Genomic DNA, 26,372 nt, shown 5'->3' with positions numbered 1-26,372 from the left:
AGCACATATAATTGATTAAGCAACTATCTGGGATGTTGAATTGCAATGCCATGTGAGTGAAATGACCAAGTACCCAGAAATCAAAGATAATGGGAGGGGGTTTACTTCAGTGAGGTATATATCCAAGCTAGACATACCCAAATTTAGAAGATCTTTTACCCTTGCCAGATTCAATGTCCTACCATCTGCATTAGTGCAAGGCAGATTTGAAGGTAAACCATATTCAGAGAGAATACAGTGGTACCTCGGGTTACATACGCTTAAGGTTACATACGCTGCAGCTTACTGAGGAGATTTCACCCCTCCCATATCCAAGAATCTGCTGATGTTCTCTGCTGATTCTCCAGAGAGGAGGGGGCGGTTTCTGCTCTCTACTTATTCCGCTCCAGCCTCACATCAAAGAGAGCGAGAGAGAGACTGAGTGTTAGAGAGAGATCGTGTGTATAGATAAGGTTGCTGCTAAGAGCAGCTGCAGACACTCAGGGCAGTTCAGCATTTTTGCTTAGACCTCATTTAGCTCTGTACATAGTTGTGTATTATAGTTGTAGATAGAATAAAAGAAGATATTCTACAGAGCTGCTCTCCGAGTCGTTTATGCTCTGCTATACTCTGCTGTACTCTGCTGTACGACGACTGTCTTCTTGTTGGAGTGAATCTGGTGCTCACAACTCTAAGCTGTGAGTCCACAGCACTTTGACCAGTTCCTGTGCAGAAGGTGGTCTCTGGAAGTGCTACCCAGCTCGCCTAGCGATGCTGTCAGTTACACACTCCACTAACCCAGAAATAGTGCTTCAGGTTAAGAACTTTGCTTCAGGATAAGAACAGAAATCAGGCTCCGGCAGCGCGGCGGCAGTGGGAGGCCCCATTAGCTAAAGTGGTGCTTCAGGTTAAGAACAGTTTCAGGTTAAGAACGGACCTCCGGAAGGAATTAAGTACTTAACCTGAGGTACCACTGTATGTCCATGTGGTTTGAAGGAAGTTGAAACTATTACTCATGTAATATGTTGTTATTACTATAGGAACATATGTTTGGTATTTATCACTCCAATCATGCAATGAACCCCAAGCAGATCTGATGACCACTACTTAAAACATCTAATAAAGGACCGGGAACCAGAGATTACCTTAAAAGTGGCCAAATTTTGTGCTGCTGCTATAAAACTAAGGAGACAAGCTCTGAATGTATCTAATGGCCAATGTCTTAACATGCATATTTTAAATTAGTAGCTAAGGTCTTAACCTACATATTTTAACGGTTTTATATCCATATTATTTACTGTGCTCTAGCTTATTGAGTTTAATTTTAACCTATGTATATTTACATGTTCTCTATAACTGTATATGTCCGTATTTCTGGTCTGTGACCGTAATAAATTGATTCATTCAGTTTCATTCAAATTATTGATTTCAGCCTTATAGTTAAAAAGTCTCTGCTATTACTGACAAAGGTTTTGTACCTTTCTGTTAAGTCTTAACATTTAAGAGATGCAGAGGCAGCTTCATGTTCCAAGGGTCCCAGTGGCATGTTCTGTAAAAAAAATCTGTACGTTTTCTAATCCTTATGATTATAGGCTTGGAAATGTCTGGGCAATGTCATCTGAAGTGTCAGAAGCTGGCGGAATTTCTGAATAAAGTTTTTATTGGCCAAAGGGTTGGGCTTCTTTACCTTTCTCCATGACTAGAAAAATCAGAATTAAATGATGCAATGTATTAATTCCCAAAATTTCAAAACCAAAAAGTAGTGGTGGCTGGTCTACTGGAGCTAATGAGCCCCACCATCCTCAGTCTGCTCTCAGCCAGCCTTCACCTGCCTGTCTCCTCACTTATAAGCATTCAGGGGGTGGCTCTGCTTGCCAATTAAAAGCTCACACTAAAATATTAACAAGGCATCCCCAAAAGGGAAAAAAGTGGGAGTTATCATTTACTGGGGGAAAGAACCAGCAAAAGGGAATAATGGGTGCAGATAAAGTAGTTTGAATAAGCTGTTAAAAAAGAAAAGAAATCCTATATAAATTCCCTCTGTGTCTTAAGTTTAGAGTAAGCAAATGGTAACCAATAGTAACATGATACCAAAATAGTACCCTCCACATACGAATGGCAGATATCTGTAGGCTTAGCGAGGAAGTCGGACCCCCAAGCTGATCACTAGTAAAGAGTTTGGATTTGATATCCCGCTTTATCACTACCCTAAGGAGTCTCAAAGCGGCTAACAATCTCCTTTCCCTTCCTCCCCCACAACAAACACTCTGTGAGGTGAGTGGGGCTGAGAGACTTCAGAGAAGTGTGACTGGCCCAAGGTCACCCAGCAGCTGCATGTGGAGGAGCGGGGAAGCGAATCCAGTTCACCAGATTACGAGTCCACTGCTCTTAACCACTACACCACACTGGCTCTCACTAGTCTCAAAACATCTAGTACCACTAGTACCAAAACATCTCTAGCAGAATACCAAAGGAGTAGGGGACACAGCCAAATGGCCCAGTAAGGGCAGAGCCATGCTTAGCCACCATAGAATACTGACTGGGTTTTGGGGGGCAGAGGGGGGGTGCAGAATGAAAAATTGACTGGGATGGGAATGGAAAGGAATATAGTGGAAGACAACATGGCTGGCTGGCAGCCTCAAGAGGAACACTCCCTGCAGTAGAATCTTGCTGCAAGTCTCACATCTACAAATATGTATAACTTTAAATAATCGATAAAAGGTACAGGAGTAAACAGTTTTGTAAACATGGGGTTGTTGTTTTTTAAGAGTACAGTGATACCTTGGTTCTCAAACACCTTGGTACTCAAACAACTTGGAACCCAAACACTGCAAACCCAGAAGTAAGTGTTCGGGTTTGCAAACTTTTTTTGGAAGCTGAACGTGCTCTGTTTTGAGTATTACACTTCCGATTTGAGTGTCACACTTCCGTTTTCAGTGTTACGCTGAGGTCTGTCTGTTTTTGCTATTTATTTTGTGTTTTTGCGGCTCTTTTTCTTTTGTTTTTGTGACTGTGTGGCACCTACTTCAGCTACTGATTGATTGATTGTGTGACTGCAATACATTGTTTTTTGCTTTCATTTTATGGATCAATGGTCTTGTTAGATAGTAAAATTCATGTTAAATGGCTGTTTTAGGGGTTGTTTTGTAAAAGTCTGGAATAGATTAATCCATTCTGCATTGCTTTCTATGGGAAAGTGTGCCTTGGTTTTGGAACGCTTTGGTTTTGGAACGGACTTCTGGAACAGGTTAAGTTTGAGAACCAAGGTACCACTGTATGCAATTTATCATAACGATGCATTCTTGGGCATGCTTTCTTGGAACTAAGTTCCACTGCTTGTCACAGGCCTTTCTTTTGAGAAAACAGAAGGTGGTGTGGTTCAGTGGTAGAGCATCTGCTTTGCATGCAAAAAGATCCCAGGTTCAGTCCCCAGCATCTCCAAGTAGGGCTGGGAAGCACTCAAGCCTGAAATCTTGGAGAGCTGTTGGCAGCCAGTGTTAACAGTACTGAGCAAGGTGGACTAGTGGTCTGACTAGTGGTATAAGGAACCTTCCTGTGTTCCTAAAACGGGATTATACTGTAAGCACAATTCAGCTGGTAGTAAACTTTGCATGAGAAAAGTGGATAAGGAGCAGTTTTTTAAAAAATAAATAAATAAATCTGCAGCCCAAGGAAGTACATCTTTAGCTATACTGGGTGGAGATTTTACTTTAAGGCATGTTTTGGTCTTCTAATATTAGTCCCATCACATGTTGTTTTGATCTGACCATTGCTGCAATCAGAAAAGTTGTAAACTGAGATAGATCAGCTGTCTCTTAAGAAAGAACAATGTGCTGTAACCAGGATTGGGGTGCTGGGGGTGGATCTTATAGAAAGGTCCCTTCTAAACATCTGTTTTATTGTGCATTCATGATTATTTGTGATCATGATGGTATTGGGGCATCTATATGCAATCCTGTTCCAATATTGTTTATGCCTACAGATGTTTCAGGACTATTTCATTTCTAGTCAGGCATTGCCCCATAGCTTCCTGTGGAAACCCCATAACTTTTTATGCCACAAATCACAAAGAGTGTCCCTCTCAACAGTGATAATGTGGTAACATTGGGGAAGCGCTGCAGAACAAAAGTGGAATGATGCATGGAGAGTCCAGTATAAATCAATGGCTAATGCACTGTTATTATTTCAGTTACGTGTTGTGAAATATACTCACAAACCAACAATTACCCACCATTCTGGAGGGAACCACAGATCTTTCATTGGCACCCCTACCTTTGTCCTTTCTGCAGAATCCCTTCTGCAGTGCTGATGTGCTTGTGGTTTTGCTATAATGTTTTTGGAGATTGGCAAGCAAAGCAGAAGACAGAAACAGCAGGAGAGGCCCAACTGAGGAAGTGAGATGGTGCAATAGAAATGAAATAACTCAAAAAAAGTTGATGAGATCATGTGGGTAGCAAATAGCCTGTCTACAACTTTTTCTGTTTTTTTGTCCTGTAAAGTTTTGGGGTTTTTTGCAAAATCATTTCTTGCCTGCCCCATCCACAGGCCTTGTTAAGAATCATTTGCATTTATATAAAAGCATTTCAGAAACAGGTAGTCCTTTGCGTACATCAGAGGGGAATGTTTTTTTCAGCCTGAGGGCTGTATTACCTTTCAGGAAACCTTACTGGGAGCCGTGTTCCAGGGCTAGGAAGGGCCAGAGGCAAAAGCAGACAGAGCCACAGATGTAAAGTTCAGTAGACTTCTAGCCACAATGGCTATTTTCTACTTTCACTGTTGGGAGCAATTGGCCTTTTAGCATCAATTGCTGGGGTTCACATGTGGGGAGAGAGATGTTGCACTATGGCCCTGCTTACGAGCTTTCCACAAGCATCAGGTTGGCCACTGTGAGAACAGGGTGATGGGCTAGATGAGTCCCCTTTGTCCTGGTTCCTCTGGTCTCTTCTTATACCCCAACACCTCTGTATTACCTGGAATTGGAAGTGGGCTGTTAGGCTCAAGTCCTGTTTTTGGGCTTCCCACAAGCATCTGGTTGGCCACTGTGAGAAAAGGTTAGTGAACTAACTAGATGGGTCATTGGCCTGATCCAGAAGACTCATCTTATGTTCTTTTTGGGACCTCTGCCTGTACAAAGCTCTGTGTGTTGGATGAAAAATAGAAGTAGGACTTGCAGCTTGTGAGTACAGTTCTAGGTATAATTTAGGGCGGGACACGGGTGGCGCTGTGGGTTAAACCACAGAGCCTAGGACTTGCTGATCAGAAAGTCAGCGGTTCGAATCCCCATGATGGGGTGAGCTCCCGTTGCTCGGTCCCAGCTCCTGCCAACCTAGCAGTTGGAAAGCACATCAAAGTGCAAGTAGATAAATAGGTACCGCTCCGGCGGGAAGGTAAACGGTGTTTCCGTGCGCTGCTCTGGTTCTCCAGAAGCGGCTTAGTCACGCTGGCCACATGACCTGGAAGCTGTACGCCGGCTCCCTCGGCCAATAAAGCGATATGAGCACCGCAACCCCAGAGTCGGCCACGACTGAACCTAATGGTCAGGGGTCCCTTTAAGCAAAAGTGGAGGAGGCTACTGGAAGTCTCATGTAAATTTAGGACAGAGGAACAGGCTATTATAATATCTGAAGAGCCCACCTGGAATAGAGGCAGGTCTCAGCTTCTGTGCAGATTTCTTAAAGGTTGTTCCCAGTCCAAGCATTGCATGCCAGCATTCTCTGTGACATCAGAAAAAACCATGTGTTTCAACCTTAAGAATAGCCCTCCTGCATCAGGGTAAAGGGCTCACCTATTTCAGAATTCTGCTTCCCACAGTGGGTCAGTCAGATATTTTCAAGGCATGAAGGCAACAGCCCTCACACGTCGCTTACCTATTTAGCAACTGGTGTCTTCATGATCAGAGGCTGCAGGAGCAGCTGTTGTGGCTCGGTCAGGTCTGAGCTGACTGTGGAAGATTGGGAGACATTTGCACCTGAGAAGGTTGTAGAAAAATGAGAGGAACCTCCCAGATAACCAGAGCTGGTAGGGCCATTCCCTGGACCCTCCTGGGTACCTTCCCCTGAGCCTGAAGCTCCAGATGCCTCCCACTGCGCATCACCAGGAGGGAGGCTGTAGTATGGAGGGAGTGCCCATCTTCAGGCCAGAGGGTTGGCCCTCTGAAGTTCTCTCAAGGGAGTGGAGCCTGGAAGAGGGAGGCATTAAAGGCCTCGATCTGCTCTCAAGCTTTGTGTAAGCAAGCTGCTCATTTGGAGCTGTCCATGGTCTTCCAGCCTTGGTGCTTTTCCTTTCAGTTCCAGTGTCAGACCAGAACATGACAGGTGTTCAGATACCTTGCCTAGGGACATGAAGGTTCCATATGGGCACCACAGCTAGCGGCCTTTGATAAACCCATTCTTCATGAATTTGTCACAATCCCTATTGAAAGCGAAAAAGCTCGACAAGAGGAGCATTACGGAACACCACTCAGGTTTCCAGCTTTTCTTTTCATTAACATCATAAGCAGAGGAGCAATCCAAGTTGCTGTTTTACTGGTGAGTTGTCCTTCCTGTGCCTACTCTGGTTTGTCCTTCAGAAAAGCTTCATGCTGAGAATCTCCATGGTCACAGTTTAGATTTAATCCATAGTGATGCGCTTGGTTCCCAGGTGCGGCAATTACCAGCTGTCTCCAGTTTCAGATGTGGCCTTGCTGTGTTTGTTGCGCTGGTTCTTTTTGCTCCTGGGTGGAGAGGTGTTTAACACAAGAGAAGGAGCAGTGTCTTGGGATGCTAGGCACATTTACTCAGAGGCAAGTCTCACTGAGGTGGCCAACTGGTGTTTGCCCTGCTTCTATCCAGACTCCTGGTGGGGCTCATATGCTTGAAAGGTTGCTGCATAACAAAATGCAAGACAAAAATAAAATCCTGCATGTAGAAAACTAGGAGAAGTGGCTAGTCTCCAAACCCTGAGTCACTAGCTTGTTAAGTACAGGGAACATCTATGGTGTTACAGAGGAGCATCATGTGAGCCCTCACATAAAGTGGGAGACTCAGACACATATTGCTCACCTCAGTGAGAACTAGGAGCTTAGTTCAATGGAGCATAGTGCCATGTACAGTCATACATCGGGTTACAGCAGCTTCAGGATGCGTTTTTTTCGGGTTGTGGACCGCCGAAACCGGAAGTACCGGAATGGGTTACTTCTGGGTTTCGGTGGTTGCACATGCGCAGAAGCGCTAAATCACTCTTTGCGCATGTACAGAAGCGCCGAATCACAACCCACTCGTGCGCAGATGCGGGTTGTGAATGCTGCAGCTTGCGAATGTGCATCCCGCATGGAGCACATTCGCAACCCGAGCGTCCACTGTAGATGTGTGCTTTGGCCTTGTGTGGACTTGATCTGGCATGTTTTTCCCCAAATTCAGATTGCCTCAGTAGAGGATTTGGGAGTCTTTGGATGGATTTTTCTCTCTCTAACTCATATATTTAACCTGTGGAGAAACAGAGTGGATGAAAGGACTTTTCTCTAGAGAGGGGTAAAGGGGGCTGTGAACTCATGGCTTTAGGGAAAGCAAGAAGAGACAGCATGAGTGGTTACTGGTGCCTTTGGTGTGGGAGGAAACTAGCTTCTCTCTCTCTCTCTCTCTCTCTCTCTCTCTCTCTCTGTGTGTGTGTGTGTGTGTGTAAGAAAAGGAGAGTCACACAATAGAGAAAAATCATACAGGCTTACTGAGAGGCCCCTCTCTTTAAAAGCAGCCTTGGGCGACAGTGAAAGTGAAGGCCACTTAGTCTCCCAGAACAAAAAGTGGTGAACAAAGGAGGCTGTGTGCTAATGGGTCTTTCTCAGCCAAGCTGGACTGCAATAAGCCCAGCAGCTGCAAGTGGAACCCAGGTAATGTGGTTGCATTTCCATAACCTCAGGGTGAGCTGCAAACCCTAATGGACTGTGCATGACCTTACCTTGATGGATTCCCTTGGGGGGTGGGGGCAGAAGCCCTGTCCACCTCAAGTGGAGCATCATGCAGGAAGAAGGAAACCCATACTTAAAACTATGGAACTCACTCCCAGATGATGTGGTGACAGCCACCAACTTGAATGACATTAGAAGAGGATTGGACAAATCCATGTTGATAACTACTAGGCACATTGGCCATGCTGTTCCTCCGCAATCAGACAGTATGCTGGAAATTGCTGTTAGGGAAGAGTGCTGTTGCACTCATGTCCTGCACCCCAGCGGCACTGGTTGGCCACTGTGAGAGCAGGATAGAAACATAAGAGGCTGCCTTGGTCCATCTAGCTCAGCATTGTCTATGCTGACTGGCAGTGCCTCTCCAGGATTTCATAGAGGGTACACTCCCACTCCTTTCTGGAGATGCCAGGGATTGAACCTGGGATGTTCTGCATGCAAAGCAGATGCTTTACCACTGAGGTATGTGCCTTCCCCAAATGGACACTGCTAGGTGGGTCTTTGGCCTAATCCAGCTGGAGTCTTCATACACTCTGTCCACCTTAGACAGAATCCTAATCCCAACAGCTGTGCACAAGAACCCCTGTTTGAAGTCTATGATCTTAGTGGATTGTGTGAATGCCCCCTTTGAGTTCCTCAGCTATGTGTGAGATGAGTCCTTTATTGCCTTGCTGGCTCTGGAATTAATGCCACCTCTCCATTGGAATGAATGGAACCTTTTCAGACACTACAGTTTGGCTGGAGAGGATAGAAGACTCCCCCCCCCCCCCGCGCGCAGCTGCGTCACACTTTGCCTGTGGCAAATGGCACGGCCTGATACTGGAATTTCTGTGTCTGCCATCTGTATGGAAGGGGAGGCTGAAGTGTGTGTGTAGAAGAGAGTGGAATCTATTGTGCAAACTGGTATCGGCCTCGGGAGAAGCCAGCCTTCCTCCAAGGGGTCTCTTCTTCACACACAGCAAATTTCATTCTTATAACAAGACTGTGAGGTAGGATATGCCAAGAGTTGGTGATTAATACAAGCTGTCCCAGAGTGGGGATTTCAATCCAGGTCTTCCTGGCCTTAAATCCAGTCCTCAGCACATTTTCATTCGATCCTTGGCCAAACTTCATGCAGGTGAGAAGGAGGGGCTATGGGAGAGAGGAAGAGGCATGCCATGTCCACTCTTGCCCACTGTGAGCAAGCATAGCCACCAGGTAACCTTCAAGGGAATGTAGGCTGCAGCAGAAAGACAGTTCCTCATCAGCTGATTCCCTGGTGGCCCACTGGAATGTGGAGTTAACCAGGGCTATTGACTGTCTGGCTCCGAAGCGCCCTCTCCGATTGTATGGAGCCCGGACAGCCCCGTGGTTTTCCCTGGAGCTGAGGGTGATGAAACAATCGTTGAGACGCCTAGAGCGCCGGTGGCGGAAAACTCATTCTGAATCAGACCGGACACGGGCTAGAGCTCAACGTCGAGCCTACCAAGTGGCAATGGCGACGGCGAAGAGGGCCTTCTTCACCGTCTCCATTACATCTGCAGAAAACAGCAGCAGGAGACTTTTTCAGGTGGTTCGCAATCTATCGGAACCACCTGCACCACCGGGGCCTGGTAGGGACCCCAAGATCTCCTGCAATGCTTTTGCAAAGTTTTTTGCAGATAAAGTTGCTCAGATTCAGAAGGAGGTAGACTCCACCGTGGGAGCAGGGCCAGGGTAGGAGAGTGCTAGAGTTCTGTCTAGTCCTGTTACATGGGATCAATTCCAATCTGTTACCTCCGAGGATGTGGACAGGCTGCTTGGACAAGTGAAACCGACCACCTGTCTCCTTGATCCTTGCCCATCCTGGCTGATAAAAGCGAGCTGGGAATGGCTGGGCGATGGGCTCTGCGGGGTCATAGAATCATAGAGTTGGAATAGACCACAAGGGCCATTGAGTCCAACCCCCCTGCCAAGCAGGAAACACCATCAGAGCACTCCTGACATATGGTTGTCAAGCCTCTGCTTAAAGACCTCCAAAGTAGGAGACTCCACCACACTCCTTGGCAGCAAATTCCACTGTCGAACAGCTCTTACTGTCAGGAAGTTCTTCCTAATGTTTAGGTGGAATCTTCTTTCTTGTAGTTTGGATCCATTGCTCCGTGTCCACTTCTCTGGAGCAGCAGAAAACAACCTTTCTCCCTCCTCTATATGACATCCTTTTATATATTTGAACATGGCTATCATATCACCCCTTAACCTCCTCTTCTCCAGGCTAAACATGCCCAGCGCCCTTAGCCGTTCCTCATAAGGCATCGTTTCCAGGCCTTTGACCATTTTGGTTGCCCTCCTCTGGACACGTTCCAGTTTGTCAGTGTCCTTCTTGAACTGTGGTGCCCAGAAATGGAGACAGTACTCCAGGTGAGGTCTGACCAGAGCAGAATACAGTGGCACTATTACTTCCCTTGATCTAGATGCTATACTCCTATTGATGCAGTCCAGAATTGCATTGGCTTTTTTAGCTGCCGCATCACACTGTTGGCTCATGTCAAGTTTGTGGTCAACCAAGACTCCTAGATCCTTTTCACATGTACTGCTCTCAAGCCAGGTGTCACCCATCTTGTATTTGTGCCTCTCATTTTTTTTGCCCAAGTGCAATACTTTACATTTCTCCCTGTTAAAGTTCATCTTGTTTGTTTTGGCCCAGTTCTCTAATCTGTCAAGGCCGTTTTGAAGTGTGATCCTGTCCTCTGGGGTGTTAGCCACCCCTCCCAGTTTGGTGTCATCTGCAAATTTGATCAGGATGCCCTTGAGTCCATCATCCAAGTCGTTGATAAAGATGTTGAATTAAGACCGGGCCCAAGACAGAACCCTGTGGCACCCCACTAGTCACTCTTCTCCAGGATGAAGAGGAACCATTGATGAGCACCCTTTGGGTTCGGTCAGCCAGCCAGTTACAAATCCACTGAGTGGCAGCATAGTCAAGATCGCATTTTACCAGCTTCTTTACAAGAATATCATGGGGTACCTTGTCGAATGCCTTGCTGAAATCAAGGTAGGCTACATCCACTGCGTTCCCTTCATCTACCAGGCTTGTAATTCTGTCAAAAAACGAGATCAGGTTAGTCTGACATGACTTATTTTTCAGAAATCCATGCTGACTATTTGTGATCACAGCATTCCTTTCTAGGTGCTCACAGACTGTTTGCTTAATGATCTGCTCCAGAATCTTCCCTGGTATTGATGTCAGACTGACTGGGCGGTAATTATTTGGGTCCTCTCTTTTCCCCTTTTTGAAAATAGGGACAACATTTGCCCTCCTCCAGTCTGCTGGGACTTCGCCTGTTCTCCAGGAATTCTCAAAGATGACTGCCAGTGGTTCTGAGATCACATCTGCCAGTTCTTTTAATACTCTTGGATGCAGTTCATCTGGCCCTGGAGACTTGAATACACCTAAACTAGCCAAGTGTTCTTGTACTATCTCCTTAGTTATTCTGGGCTTTGTTTCCTCTGCTGAATCATTTGCTCCAAATCATTTGCTTCTTTATCGGAGAAGACTGAGGCAAAGAAGGCATTGAGGAGTTCAGCCCTTTCTGTGTCCCCTGTTTGCATTTCACCATCTTCTCCTCTGAGTGACTCCCTCTGTGAGGGAGCCTTCCCAGACCCGCTGAAAGAGGCGGTCATTAAACCGCTTCTTAAAAAAACATCTTTAGACCCAGCCAATTTGGCCAACTATCGCCCAGTCTCAAATTTACCATTCTTGGGCAAGGTGATTGAGCGGGTGGTTGCCAGACAACTCCAAGCACGCCTGGAGGATGCGGACCATTTGGATCCCTTCCAATCGGGATTCAGGCCTCACCATGGGACTGAAAGTGCCTTGGTCGCGCTGGTTGATGATCTCCGGCGGGCTAGGGACAAAGGTGAGAGCTGTTTCCTAGTTCTGCTGGATCTCTCAGCGGCCTTTGACACCATCAACCATAACATCCTTCTGGACCGTCTAGAGGGGCTGGGAGCTGGGGGCACTGTTATATGGTGGTTCCGCTCCTTTCTCCTAGGCCGTGTCCAGAAAGTGGTGGGGGGGGATGAGTGTTCAGACCCCTGGGCTCTCACTTGTGGGGTGCCTCAGGGTTCCGTCCTCTCCCACATGCTTTTTAATATCTATATGAAGCCGCTGGGAGAGATCATCAGGGGGTTTGGGCTGGGTGTTCATCAGTATGCAGATGACACCCAGCTCTACCTCTCCTTTAAATCAGAACCAGTGAAGGCGGTGAAGGTCCTGTGTGAGTGCCTGGAGGCTGTTGGAGGATGGATGGCGGCTAACAGATTGAGGTTGAATCCTGACAAGACAGAAGTACTGTTTTTGGGGGACAGGGGGCAGGCGGGTGTGGGGGATTCCTTGGTCCTGAATGGGGTAACTGGGGTAACTCCCAGGTGCGCAGCCTGGGAGTCATTTTGGACTCACAGCTGTCCATGGAGGCACAGGTTAATTCTGTGTCCAGGGCAGCTGTCTACCAGCTCCACCTGGTATGCAGGCTAAGACCCTACCTGCCCGCGGACTGTCTTGCCAGAGTGGTGCATGCTCTAGTTATCTCCCGCTTGGACTACTGCAATGCGCTTTATGTGGGGCTACCTTTGAAGGTGACCCGGAAACTGCAATTAATCCAGAATGCGGCAGCTAGACTGGTGACTGGGAGTGGCCGCCGGGACCACATAACACCAGTTCTGAGAGATCCGCATTGGCTCCCAGTACGTTTCTGAGCACAATTCAAAGTGTTGGTGCTGACCTTGAAAGCCCTAAACGGCCTCAAAGGCCCAGTATATCTGAAGGAGCGTCTCTACCCCCATCATTCTGCCCAGACACTGAGGTCCAGTGCCGAGGGCCTTCTGGCGGTTCCCTCACTGCGAGAAGTGAGGTTACAGGGAACCAGACAGGGGGCCTTCTCAGTGGTGGCGCCCACCCTGTGAAACACCCTCCCATCAGATGTCAAAGCAATAAACAACTATTTTACTTTTAAAAGTCATCTGAAGGCAGCCCTCTTTAGGGAAGTTTTTAATGTTTGATGCTGTACTGTTTTTAATATTCAGTTGGAAGCTGCCCAGAGTGGCTGGGGAAACCCAGCCAGATGGGTGGGGTATAAATAATAAATTATTATTATAATTATTATTATCTCTACCTTGCCCTGCTGCCCTGCAATGGCATTCTAGCACCACTGAAAGTTCCACGGCTTCCCCCTTTTATCTAAGTTTCTTGTTCCTGGGATAAGCCTTGGGTTTCTTGCAGGATATCCGAAGAGAGAAAGCAGCAAAAGAGTGTTACAATCAAATTGGGTTGGGAATCTTTTTCACCCTGAGGGCCTCATTCCATTCTAGGCAGCCTTCCCAGGGCCACCAGGGATGGACAGAGCCAGAGGCAAAAACAGACTGAGCAATGAATGTAGGTTTTACCTTTGTTCAGTAGGCTAGTTTCTATGCACAATCATCCTTCTCTATTGTAAGAGCAATTCTCAGAATTCAAGGACACAGCCAGGACATGCGGGGGCGACTCAAGAAGGATGCAAAGCAAGGCCACTGAAGGAGGTGGACTGGGGAGTTTTCTGAGGGCCACACAGAGTAGCCTAAGAGTCCATGCCAGGGGTCAGAAAATGTTTTCCCCAGGGGGCCGGTCCACTGTCCACAGACCTTGTGGGGGTGAATGGACTATATTTTGAAGAAGAAGAAAAACCACGACTCTCCCCTCCCTTCTCCACAGCACTGGACGAGCCCCGGTGGCTGCTTGCCTGTGCCTTGTGAGCAGCAGGGGCTGGTGGTGGCAGCGGCAGGACGATGAGCGGCACGAAAGGGCTGGCTCTGGAGAGGGCCTGCTCTGCTTTAAATGGCGCTCAGCCAACTGTGGCTCCTGTGCCTTGCAAGTAGCAGGGGCTGGCAGCGGTGGCAGCGGAGGGACGATGAGCGGCGCAAAAGAACTGGCTCTGGAGAGGGGCTGCTTAAAATGGCGCTCAGGCAACCATGGCTCAACAAAGCCCAGCCCCCTTCCTCCTCTAGGCAGGGCAGGAAAAAGCCAGGAGGAGGGAGGGAGGCGGCGGCGCCGCAGTGTGTGTGTGGGGGGGAATGGCACAGTCTGAACAATCAGAATCCCCACAGCGATCCACATGGCGATTCCTGGACCATCCGTGGGCCGGATCCAGAAGGCAATTGGGCCGGATCTGGCCCCTGGGCCTTAGTTTGCTAACCCATACCCTTGTGCTGGAGTGTCAGGCTAGCGTTCATGACATTCAGCTCTCCAGCTAGCCAAAAACTGGAAATCTATTTAGGGACAGTTCCTGGAAAACCAACACTGTCAACCACTTTTGCTGTTTTCTCTCAGTTCTGTCTCCAGGGACAGCCTGTGTTTGCTGACTGCCATCCCTCGCAAGGAGGGCGCAGTTGGGGCATGTCTTACTGTCCAACAGAAATGTTAACCATTGAATGAAAAGGCCAAAAAAAGGGTTCTTTGAGAAAAATATGAGCCAACTTTCCTGACTGCCATTCAAACTCTCTCTTGTCTTACCCCCCCCTACAGCCTGGGGACAGGATGTGTGGAAGTGCTGAATGAAACTGCAATGTGACCTACTTTTTTTCCAAGGCTCGTACCACTCCCTGACACCCCTCAGCTCTTTGCAGAAGCAATGATGAAACGGCGCAAGTGAGTCTCACTCCCGCCTTGCCCCCCCCCCCCGGAGGTTATTCCACCACGCCACCCTGCATCAATCTGTCTTATCAGTAACCGCGGGGATGTCCAGTGCAGCAAGGGATGATTTTGAAGCACAACACCTCCGCCTGCAGGAGGAGGAGGAAGATGAGCTTGAGAGGCGTGCAGATCTGGACGGAGACCCCAGCATGGGAAGAAGCAGGCTTGTGGGAAGCCTGGATCGGCAGGGTGTCTCTTCTCCTCAGGAGATCCTGGAGGATGTTGAACGTCTGGAAGAGCTTAAGAGCAATCAGGAATTTTTGGCAGAACGCAACTGGGGGTCTGACTTGGGTGAACGTCAGGACTTCGAATGTGCAGGGGCAACCAGCCCTGGGAATTCTTCAGACCGACACAGTGAGTAACACAGGAGATCTGGTTGACCCTTCCCCATGAACATTGGCCGATTGAGTGAAAGTAGATTATAACCAGTAGGAGGCTGGCCTGATAGGGGGCACTGCCCCACCACCCTCAGCATGTCCTCAGCCAGTCTCAACCTGCTTCCCTTCTTACATCCAGTCCAGGAGGTGGTCTTGCCTGCCAACTTCCTCCTCCTTAGTGATGTCCTTTGTAGAAAGTGATGTCCTTTGTAGAACTCAGCAGGGAGGAGGAAGAGAGGGACAAAGCTAGAATTAGTTAGTTAACTCCAACTCCCTACAGTCCACCCTATTAGCACCCATGAACACTACGCCACCCGTGTCCCAACACGGGACAAGAGAGGCAGCTGAGTAAGGTTATCAGTGGTTTTGGAGCCACAATGCCCTTTAACTTCCTACTGTTACTAGCAAAACCAGAATGAGAGATGCAAAATGCACATGGTTTTTGCAAATTTAGATAATTTATACAGATGTCAGAAACTCAGCTGTAGCTGGCATGGAATTTGTGTGGAGTTTTAATGTTGTGAAATACACACACTGAGGTCAAATGCCAGTTCTCACACTTCTCAGATCTTCTGGATGATGAAGCTGGGATGAGATAGTTGTTTACCACATGGCACATAACATGGAGAAAATGAACAGAGGTTTTTTTTGTTTTCTTCCATAATGCTAGAACTCAAGCTCATTGGATTCAGGACAGACAAAAAGATGGGCACATAATACATTATTCAGTTATGGAACTCCCTGTCACAAATGTGGTGATGGCAGTCTGGTTCAGATGGTTTTGAGATTAGGTGCATTCATGTATGCCAGATCTGTCAGTGTCAATGGGGCACAAAAGGTAAATTGAACCTTCATGTTCAGGGGTAGTATACCTTTGAATGCCACTTTCTAGGAGCAGCAGGGAGGAAGGCTGCATACGTTACTCTCCCCTTTTCCATTTTATCTCCACAACAACCCTGTGAGGTAGGTTAGGCTGAGCAACAGTGACTGGCTCAAGCTTCCGCAGGGTTAGCAAGAGGGTGTGGGGTGGGATGAATTAATTATGCCCGTGGGTGTGCTCTAGGTAGAACTAACATTGAATACAACCCTTATGTTTGAGGAGGAAAGGATCTAAAGGCCTTCCTGAAATTTTGGTAAAGTCATGAGGTCTTAAATGGAATTACTCTGAGCTCCTGGAAGGGGTCTGGGACTTTTAATCTAATTTAGTATTTTAGTGCCTGCCTTCTTTAAGCTACATGACCAAAAGTGGGATATATTTAAGCATTCTCTTCTTCCTCCCCCACAGAACATCTAGAGGACAATGGAAGCTCCAATGATCAAGGTCCGATTTCCTACTGGCATCCACAGGGAGACCAACTTTTGGGTGCCCCAGAAGATGACCAGGATCCAGGCAGCTCCCAAGATCTGGAGAAACAAGCAGGGGAGTTGGATGCTAGCAGTGAGGGAGAGACCTACCCAGAGCTCTCATATGAGGTCCAGTACGGCTCAGAGTATAGCACCAGTCCTGAGGCACTGAGAGACCCACAGGCCTTGTACAAGAGCAGCAAATCCTACAGTTTTATCTCAGAAGGTGGAGAAGAGTTTTCTGATAACTCCAACCTCAGTGCCTCTCCTTCCAGGCCTCCTCTGGAATGCACCCTCTTGAAAACAGATGCCTATGAGCTTGGCAAGACTCAGAAGTTTCCAGAGGAAATGGCACTTGCTTCCCCATCAAGGAGAAGTCCTCATGGCAGCTCTTTTGGGGGTTCCATGGGCAGCAGTCATAGCCCCTCGTTTGTAGACCATGTTCCAAATTTTCCCAGCATTGAGGCTGAGACCTTACCAGAATCCTCCTTTATAGAGAACCTGGGCCACCCTAAGGAAGGTGTTGACAAGGTGGTTGCCACTGCTGGCAGAGCCAGAACAACTCAGTGTTTTCCTTTAGCCACTGTTAAACCGAAGGAGAAGCTTCTGGAACCAAGCGGGGCAATGGAAACATCTCACACCCTGAGGCAAGTTGGCTACCAGCAGCTGGAAAAGGTGTGGAAGCTGAAAACAGATGTTCCTCATGGACTGCCATCCAAATTCAAAAGGCAGTCCAGGTCCCTGAGCCCACAGGGGAGAGCTGCCTGGAAAAGGGCAGGAGAGTCTGGTTTGAGCAAGCCTGTCCAAGAAACTAGTCCAGTAAACCTGGCAACAACTGACACTTTGCAGTATGGCCGAGGGCAGCTCAACTACCCGCTTCCAGATCTGACCAAAGTGGAGCCTCGAGTGAAGTTTCCAAAGAACGCACAAAGCTACCATCCACCCCGGGGGAAGACCCCCCCAGCGAGGACCAATGAATCTGGGAAGCCAGTGGTCTTCAAGTCTCCTGCAGAGATTGTCCGCGAGGTGCTGTTGAGCAGTGGGGAAGGGTCTGTGCAGAAATGTCAAGACCCCACTATTTCTGTCATTCCCGAAGAACTCAAATCCCCAAGACAAGCTACAGTGCTGGTGCATCAACTTCAGGTAATAGCTTCAGTGTCTATTGTGAAAGTTCTGAAGCCACACATTGACTTACTTCTTATTCAGGCAGATGGCCTGTGTCTGAGCTTGTATCCCTTAAGAATGTAAGAAGAGCCCTGGATCAGGTCAAAGGGAGCCCATCTAGTCCAACACCCTGTTCTCACAGTGGCCAGCCAGATACCCCAATGGGGAGCCCACAAGCAGGAGCTGAACACAACAGTGTTCTCCCAAATTGTAATTTCCAGGAACTGGTAGGTATTCAGAGAAAGACTGCCTCTGACCGTAGATGTAGAACATAGCCATTGGGGTAATTTCAAATTGTTTGACACCCCCCTCCATTTTCTTAGCTACTTGCTGTCCAGTCATGGAATTTGCATGGGTTGCAACCAATGTTAGAGTAGATATATGGATAGCCTTGTCCTCTATGAATTTGGCTAATCAGTTTGCATTTCTTTGACATGATTTCTTTTCCTTTTTTGTGGGGTGGACGAAGGAGTTATGAGCATTCATCAGACTGTGTTGTGAACATCGCTTCCAACTCTACAGTTCTATGGTTCTTATATTATTAACTGTTAACCAGTCAGCCTGGGCTCCTGTCATTGGGGTTGACTGGAACTCTAAAATATGAACCTAACAGATGCCAAATGCCTTTCTTCTTTTTTTAGGAGGACTACCACAAACTGCTGACAAAGTATGCTGAAGCTGAGAACACCATTGACCGGCTACGGCTGGGTGCAAAGGTAGGATGTCTCCAGCTTGTTTGAGGACCTAGCACTGTCCTTCATCCAACTGTATTCTGTCATGCTAGATTTCTGTGTGTAGGACAGGAATGGGGAGCTGGATCTGGTGAGCAGGCTGGATTCTTACCTTTCAACCATCATCTCCCTCTCCCACAGCAGTGGAGACTGGCCTATTAGGGAGAATGAAGCACTGCACCACCAACCTCAGTCTGCTCTCAGCCATCCTCCACCTGCCTGCCTTCTGAGTTACAACCAGTCATGGGGATGGCACTGAATGTCAGGTTCCTCCTCCATCTTGGTGTTGCCCTATGTTGAGCTTAGCAGGGAGCCTAGAACCAGTCAGCTCCACCTCTCATTGGCTCTGGCTCATCTCACCTCTGACTCCACCTGCCATTGGTCTCCCCACACTGTTGTTCTCCCTGCCTTCCACCCTACCAGAACTAATGGGCACCACCTCCCACTGCCCTGTGGTCCAAATCTGGAAGGTGATGGGGCCACTTACCCATCAATCACCTGGCGTCACAATGACATCAGGTGTCCCATTTTCCTTTGCCCGCATGGTTTGGCATTAAACAATGCAGGCAAAGGTACAGCAATTTATAAGTTCCTGTGATCACAGTGGGGCCTGCAAACTCCACTTTTTTAACCCAGCTGCTGATTAGGCAGATGGTGCACTGATGATCAGCAATTTGGATGGCTTCAAAGAGGATTAGACAGGTTCATGGATGATAAAGCTAGCAGTGGTTCCTAGCCACAATGCCTGTACTCTGCCACCATTGTTGGAGACACTAGACCTCTGAACACTAGTTGCTTAGAATCACGTGAGGAGGGCTGTGACACTCAGGCCCTGCTTGCAGGTTTTGCACAGGCATATGTCTGTGGAAGGACAGATCCTGAAGCTGAGGCTCCAATACTTTGATCACCTCATGAGAAGAGAAGGCTCCCTAGAAAAGACCCTGATGTTGGGAAAGATGGAGGTCACAAGGAGAAGGGGACAACAGAGGATGAGATGGTTAGACAGTGTTCTCGAAGCTGCCAACATGAGTTTGACCAAACTGCGGGAGGCAGTAGAAGACAGGAATGCCTGGCGTGCTCTGGTCCATGGGATCACGAAGAGTCGGACACGACTAAATGACTAAACAACAACAACAACATGTCTGGCCATTGTGAGCACAGGATCCTGGACTAGATGGGACACAGGCCTGATCTAGCAACCAGGCTCTTCTTAGCAAGGCCCCCTCCCCCTTTATGGGGGGGGAGAGTCTGTTTAAAGGAGAGAATAGGAATCATTATGTTTTGTTTTCTGGTTTTTTAAAGATACACCCCACCCCCCACACAAGCACTTTTGGTTCCAGGTTCCTGTTTGTGTCAGTGAGTCAGGCAGCCTGGGCTCTGCTTGAGCAGGAATGTGAGAATACGAGAACGTGCCTAAAAGATGAGCAGCTCAGGGTTGCAACAGGTTTTCCCCCACCCACCCCTTTCCTGTATCTTAAGAGCTGCGTCTTTTCAAACCACAGCCCAGCAGAAGCAACCACCACGGCAGCTACTCAGAAAGAGGAAGGAAGATGTGGGACATTAATTAAAAGAAGTCTTAAGAACATGAATGGCTTTAAAATAGGGTTGGAGAAATTCAAGTCTTATTAGCGGCTGGTCACCATGATGGTTGTGCTTGTGCCTCCGTGGTCAGTTGCTAGAAATCACAGGAGGGGAGAGTGCTGCTGTGCAGGTTTCCCACAGTCATATGAATGGCCACTGTGAAAACAGGATGCTGAACTAGATAGCCATTGGCCTGATCCAGCAGGCTCTTATATTATTATACTATGTTCTTAACAAAAGAAATATATCTGCTGGGTCAGGTCAATGGATGATATAATCAGCATTCTGCTTCCAGAAGTGGTTAGCCCAATGTTTAAGAGAAGGCCACTGGCAGGGCAACTCTCCTTTCTAGTTGTAGTTGTTTTGTCTTTGATACTCTGGGTAAAGCACTACAGGATTGGGAGGCTCTGTTTGGCTTTCATGCAGAAAACTAGTTAGGGATGAGGGATAAAATTGTTTGGCTTACATTATCTTATCTTAATTTGACCTTCCCAAATCAACATGCAAAGGTAGAATTGTGGCTATCTTTCAAACTTCTCACTCCTCCAAATTTTGCAATGCAATTCCCCAGCTAAAAAGTGCATGAGGAAAGAGGGAAGTTTGTTCACCAATGCCTTTATTAGTCAAAATGACAAACAAGTGTGCATTCTATATGGAGAAATTGCTTGCAGAAAATGTGTATGAGGCAAAATTGCATCCAAAAATATGTAAAATAGATGCATTTATTACCCTGATCTCTAAGCAAGATAGTGACTTAACAAAGACTAAAAATTACAGATCTATTTCTTTCTTGAACTATGATTATAAACTATTTGCTACAATTTTAGCTAACAGACTAAAAAGGACATTGACTGAGTCAGTCCACAGATACCAAGCTGGTTTTTTAACAGGCCATCAAATGGACAAAATAAGAAACGTAATTAATCTAATAGAGCATTTGGAAGAAAGAAATGAAAAGCAGACCACACTAATCTTTTTAGATGCAGATAAAGCCTTTGATAATATTTCATGGTCATTCATGATTAAGGTATTAGAGAAAATGGAATAGGTAATCCTTTCCTTTCTGTTGGGGATAATTAAGACTGAAATCTCCAGGTGTCGGAAAAGGTTATGTATGCAACAACAGTGGCTTGTGTTTTGTTAGCCCCAAAATGGAAAATGAGCGAGGTCACAATCAAAGAAGATTGGCAACTTGCAGACTTAACATATAGAATAAGAGAACAAGAAGAACATACATTTAAAGAAGACTGGAAAACGTTTATTGAATATATGGAAAATAATTGTGTACCATTGAAAACACTAGCAGTATTAATATAAATTCAACAGTGTAAATAAGTTTTGATGGATGTGATAACAGAAGACCGATTGGTATAGTTTTTGTAAAATATACAGGAATATAAGATATGCAAAATGAACCATGGAAAGAGAAGAAGGGAAGTCATTGACATCTTAAGTATGTAAAATATTTATCGGAAATTGTAAAATAGACAATTTAATAAAAATCATATTGAAAACCACCACTCCTCCAAATATGTAAAATAGGAGAAATTGGAAAATGTACATATTTGCTTTTAAATAAATTGCAGTAATTGCAAACTGAACTGAAGATGGGGTAAGCTGAAGATTGAAAAATGAGAGAAACTAAAACTGACAGACATGTCTATTCCTGTTGCTGATAGCTGTTGATGGATCTAACATCTCCATGAATTTAACAAATCCCTTTTAAAACCTCTTCCAAAAGTGACTGCCATCAGTATTCTGGCTCAGATTTAGAGGACACCACCAGTAAATTCTCACCCAGCCTTGTGGCTCACTATACAGGGGCATTTAGACAAATAGTGAAGCTTATAGTGAGTCAGACCATTGGTCCAGCTAGCTCAGTGCTGCCTACACTGACTGGCAGCAGCTCTCCAGGGCTTCAGACAGAGAGCTTCTCCCTCCTCTACCTGGAGGTACGGGAGATTGATGTTGGGACCTTCTGCATGCACAGCAGATGCTCTACCACTGCGTTACAGTCTCTCCCCAAAAGGAAAAGGCTTCTTTGGAAACTAGATTATAACTGAATGTGCATGAGAGGTATAGTAGAATGGATTTCCAGGTCTGTGGTTCACAGAGGGGTATGTGGGAGGAGTTTGAGAGAGAGGCATACTGCACAGATGGCAAGGATTAATGAAATCCAGCTTTAGTCCCGGCCAAATGAAAATAAGTGAGCAAGGGTGATGGAGCGAGGAGATAAGGGATTTTCCTCAGCCCCCAGAGTTGTTTGTGAATGGGTAATCAGAGATGAGCTCATACGGCCTTCCTGAGCAATTTTCTTTTGACTCTGGCAACATCAGAAGATGCTTTCTATCAGATAAGGCTATTTGTTTATCTAGCGTGGTATTGTCTAATGGCAATGGCTCTCCAGCTTTTAAGGAAGGGCTGTAGCCCAGGGGAGGGGAGTGGGTAGAGCATCTGCATTGTATGTGGAAGGTACCTGGTTCAATGTCCAGCATCTTCAGTTAGGGCTGCGAAAGACTCTGCTGCCTGAAACCCTGGAGAGTCCCTGCCAGTCAGTGTAGACAGTACTGGGCTCAAGCAATGAAGAGCCTGTTTTCCATAGCTTTCTGACTGATCCTTTTTAACTGGAGATGTCACAGATTAAAACGGGCGTCTTCTGCATGTGCTCTAAAAGCAGCGCTACAGTCTGGAATGTATTCTGTACATGTTCAGAGGAACTGTATCAGTTCTTCAAATAACCACTGACATTTAAATAGAGAAAGCCACCCCACACCTGGTTTCCACCTCTTGATTAAGTCAGGGCAATGGACATCAATGCTATGGCCATTCCTTGTCCAGCCTTGGTAGGCAAAGTGAGTCCCAGGGACTGAAGGTACTTCATGGGGAAGAGGCCATCTGCAGTTCAGGTGGAGTTCCATGCAGATCTAGCACCTCTTCATAGCTCTTCCCTCCTCTCCCTTCCCTCCTCACCCTTCCCACCACCCCTGTGTTTCAAAATCATATTTGGATTGAATAACCCCATGGATTTCTTCTGCCTCTCAGGTGCGGCTGTACTATGACCATCCAAAACCCAGCCATAGGGTCCAAATGGGGACTGTGGCTCAGGCCTCCAAGGTCATAACCTTCAGCATCCCTCAGGCCAGGACAGCTGAGGTCACAGGGAGCTCTAGCTCAGCACCTGATGCTGCTTGGAATACAGGTAAGGTCTGAGAAACCTGTGCAGCATCCTTTGGAAGAAATAACATTTGTAGGAAGTTCACTTTAGGACAAACAGTAAGGTTTGGATGAATATTGGCTAGATCTCTGATGCTGGTAGCTAAATATGGTCCCATCCCCCCAAGCCCAGCCTCTATCCCAAACTACAATCATTTGATGAACTTGCTTAGATCAGTGGTGAGTAATGTAAAGGTAAAGGATCCCTGGACTGTTAAGTCCAGGCAAAGGTGACTATGGGGGTGTGGCGTTCATCTCACTTCAGACCGAGAGAGCCGGTGTTTGTCCACAGACAGCTTTCCGGGTCATGCGGCCAGCATCACTAAACCGCTTCTGGCACAATGGAACACCATGACAGAAGCCAGAGTGCTGGGAAATGCCATTTACCTTCCTGCCGCAGTGGTACCTATTTATCTACTTGCACTGTTATGCTTTAGAACTGCTAGGTAGGCAGGAGCTGGGACAGAGCAATGGGTGAGTTCCAATGGCTCTCTAGTCGTTGTTAGATTCCAGTTCCTAACAGCCCCAGCAACAAGGTCAAGTGTTTGGGATGAAGGGAGTTTTAGCCCAACAATATGTAGAAAGCATCATGTTGGCTACCCCTGCTCTACCTTAGCTGAGCCAGCAGAATAGCAGGCCCTTGAAACTGAGGCGTGCAAGGCCCAAGCTCCAGGTTCCTGATATGGTTCTCAGAACTATCCCTAGGCCACATCCCTCACCTGATCTGTGCCTTCCTTGAGTGTTTTTGCCTGGCTGGAATGTGTTCTTCAACCCTGATAGTGCTTTCTGGGTAGAGGATAGTGGTGGAGGTTCATGAGTGTGCATAGAAACTAGCCTACCACACAAAGGTAATTTTACTGTTTACTGACACGCACTATTCCACCCACTTTTGCCTCTGACCCTACCTATCACTTGTGGCCCCCACAAGGTGGTCCAGAAGGGAATGTGGCCCTCAGGTTCAAAAAGATTCCTCATCCCTGCCTTAGATGCCCAAGCAGTTCTATGTACCTTGGGGTCCTTCCTATATTTTATCTTGGCTGGTTTTTTGTTGCTTTCTCACTAGCCCTGAAGACCATCTCTTTTCTCAATATGTCAGTTCCTATAGACTACTAATAAATTCATTCTTGTGAGTGTGGATCCTGGTGTAGCCAAAACACAAGAGTGAGGTTAGTAGCAGTCTTACGGGAACTCCAAGCTTTGCAGAAGTGCACAAAGGAGAACAAACTTTATTCAAATGAGAAAAGTGGGGTGCACACCCAACAGTGCAATAAGAAGTGAGCATGCTCAGTATCCACAAAATGTCGACTGAATTGTGTGGGTGGGAGAAATATTGGAGTAGTCTGGAAGAGAACATGGCTAGCTAGACCGTCTCCTCCCAGCCTTCCCCAATCCTTAAGCAGCTCTGATGGGTAAGATCTTGCCAGATTCGTTTATCTCAATGCATAAAAGTTTTTGTCTCCTTAAATTGCAGGATTTTCTGGCCCTCAAGCGGCCTCCTTTCCTCTTCCCAACTCCATGGGTTTGGGCAATCCAGCAGCAGATGGCTTCACCTCCACATCAACACCTTTTGCAGGAGATCACTTGACACACCTGTTGGCTTCCCAAGCTAGCAAATTCCAGACTCAGGCAAGTTCACAGCTTAGAGCCAGCAAACTGTTTTGAAGTGCATGCCTGTGTGTGACTATTTGCTTCCCTCTGAATCTTTGTGCAAGCAATGCACACAATTCAGTGCTATTTTTCTAGAAAAAGAGGTGCCGGAACTCACCATGAACACCTCTCTTATTCTCTTATAGTGGCAATGGCACCCACCTAAGAGGAGCCGGAACTGAGTTCCGGCAAGTTCCAGCTGAAATAACCCTGCACACACCCATCCAATTCAGTGTTTTAGAACTGTAGTCTCTCTTAAATAACAGCCCCCTTTAGTTACTGTTGCAAAACTGATATGCACACACACTCTCAGTTTCATCTGCTCACCATCCATCAATAACAACAGAATCCCACTTAAGAGAGGGAGGAGAGTTGGATTCTTAGTGTGGCATTGGTTTGTTGTGCTTGTTTGGTTGCTAATTGGTGATGGGATCCAGTTAGCCTTGTTTCTTTAGTTAGCACAGTTGATGGCATGTAAAAGGAAGGGAGAAAGTGAGTGCTGTTAGGGAATAATGAGCTTACTACAGGTGTTGTTATGAGTTGGGAAGGTGTCTTCACAGGTTGTTTTTCACCCAGTTTGTTGGTGCCAAGACCAGCTGGTGGTTTTTGCACTTTGTAAGGTAAAGGTAAAGAGACCCCTGACCATTTGGTCCAGTCGTGAGCGACTCTGGGGTTGCGGCGCTCATCTCACTTTATTGGCCGAGGGAGCCGGCGTACAGCTTCCGAGTCATGTGGCCAGCATGACTAAGCCGCTTCTGGCAAACCAGAGCAGCGCATGGAAATGCCGTTTGCACTTTGTAGGGCTGTGCAATAAATCACCATATCGTTGAATACGGTATTGAAATAACATAGTGGTAAGTGTTTCAACAAGGCAATATACCAGTGAACAAAAGGTGGAGATTTAACAGCTTCCCAGGGAGTAGCTCAGCTGAACCATACTTTACAGATACTTTGCAGATACTTTGCAGGCATGGTGTCTCCAGCTTTGTTTGCTCTTTCCCTCCTTCCTTCTAACCTATAATAAATCACACAAACCAGCAAACTCTGTCAGCTTCACTGGTATCTTTCCACTTAGAGCTCAGCTAATTATGCAGAACCTGCTAACTATTAAAAACAAAAGCAAAAGCAAAATTGTGACAAAGCATATTAATCCAGTTCAGTTGCACAAGCATACGTTTTAGTTTGCAACTGAATCCTCACAAAATACTAACAGTATGCAGGTGACTTTATGTTTTCACCTAGAGCAGGGGTCAGCAAACTTTTTCAGCAGGGGGCCAGTCCCCTGTCCCTCAGACCTTGTGGGGGGGCCAGACTATATTTGGGGGGGTGATGCAAGAGCCCCACGAGCCCCGCTGGCTGCTTACAAGCAGCAGGGGTTGGCAGCGGCAGAGGGATGATGAGCGGTGCGCGAAAGGGCTCTGGAGAGGGGCTGCTTAAAATGGTGGCCGCTTGAGCACTGCTGCTGCTGCTGGCACCGACAAAGCCCACCCCCCCTTCCTCCTCTAGGCAGGGCGGGAAGAAGCCAGGAGGAGGGAGGGAGACGATGACAACGACGACACCGTGTGAGGGAGAGGGAAAGAGCATGTGCGCTGGTGATCCACACGGTGATACCCAAACTGTCCGCGGGCTGGATCCAGAAGACAATTGGGCCTGATCTGGCCCACGGGCCTTAGTTTGCCTACCCATGACCTAGAGGCTTTGGGGAACAGGCC

General features: G+C 47.0%; 1 protein-coding gene across 5 annotated transcripts in view; it reads left to right on the top strand.

The window, feature by feature from the left end:
- The window catches only part of AKNA (AT-hook transcription factor), a 62,758-nt gene that overhangs the window by 10,531 nt on the left and 25,855 nt on the right, over nucleotides 1-26,372 (top strand). For 2 of the 5 annotated variants that reach the window (XM_083485708.1, XM_083485704.1), the window contains exons 2-6: nucleotides 14,436-14,957; nucleotides 16,266-17,467; nucleotides 18,130-18,204; nucleotides 22,843-22,999; nucleotides 24,485-24,639. In XM_083485708.1, coding sequence (XP_083341834.1) covers nucleotides 14,648-14,957; nucleotides 16,266-17,467; nucleotides 18,130-18,204; nucleotides 22,843-22,999; nucleotides 24,485-24,639 — 1,899 coding nt within the window. In that variant the 5' untranslated portion in view covers nucleotides 14,436-14,647. The remainder of the gene's footprint in view (nucleotides 1-14,435; nucleotides 14,958-16,265; nucleotides 17,468-18,129; nucleotides 18,205-22,842; nucleotides 23,000-24,484; nucleotides 24,640-26,372) is intronic. The other 3 variants (XM_083485707.1, XM_083485706.1, XM_083485705.1) reach the window with 3 other exon arrangements.

This window comes from Podarcis liolepis (genome assembly GCF_965112155.1).
Source record: "Podarcis liolepis genome assembly, chromosome: Z".
In the NCBI taxonomy this organism is placed as follows: domain Eukaryota; kingdom Metazoa; phylum Chordata; class Lepidosauria; order Squamata; family Lacertidae; genus Podarcis; species Podarcis liolepis.
The sequence above is the reverse complement of the archived record's forward strand: the minus strand, read 5'-3'. Positions and strand labels throughout refer to the sequence as shown.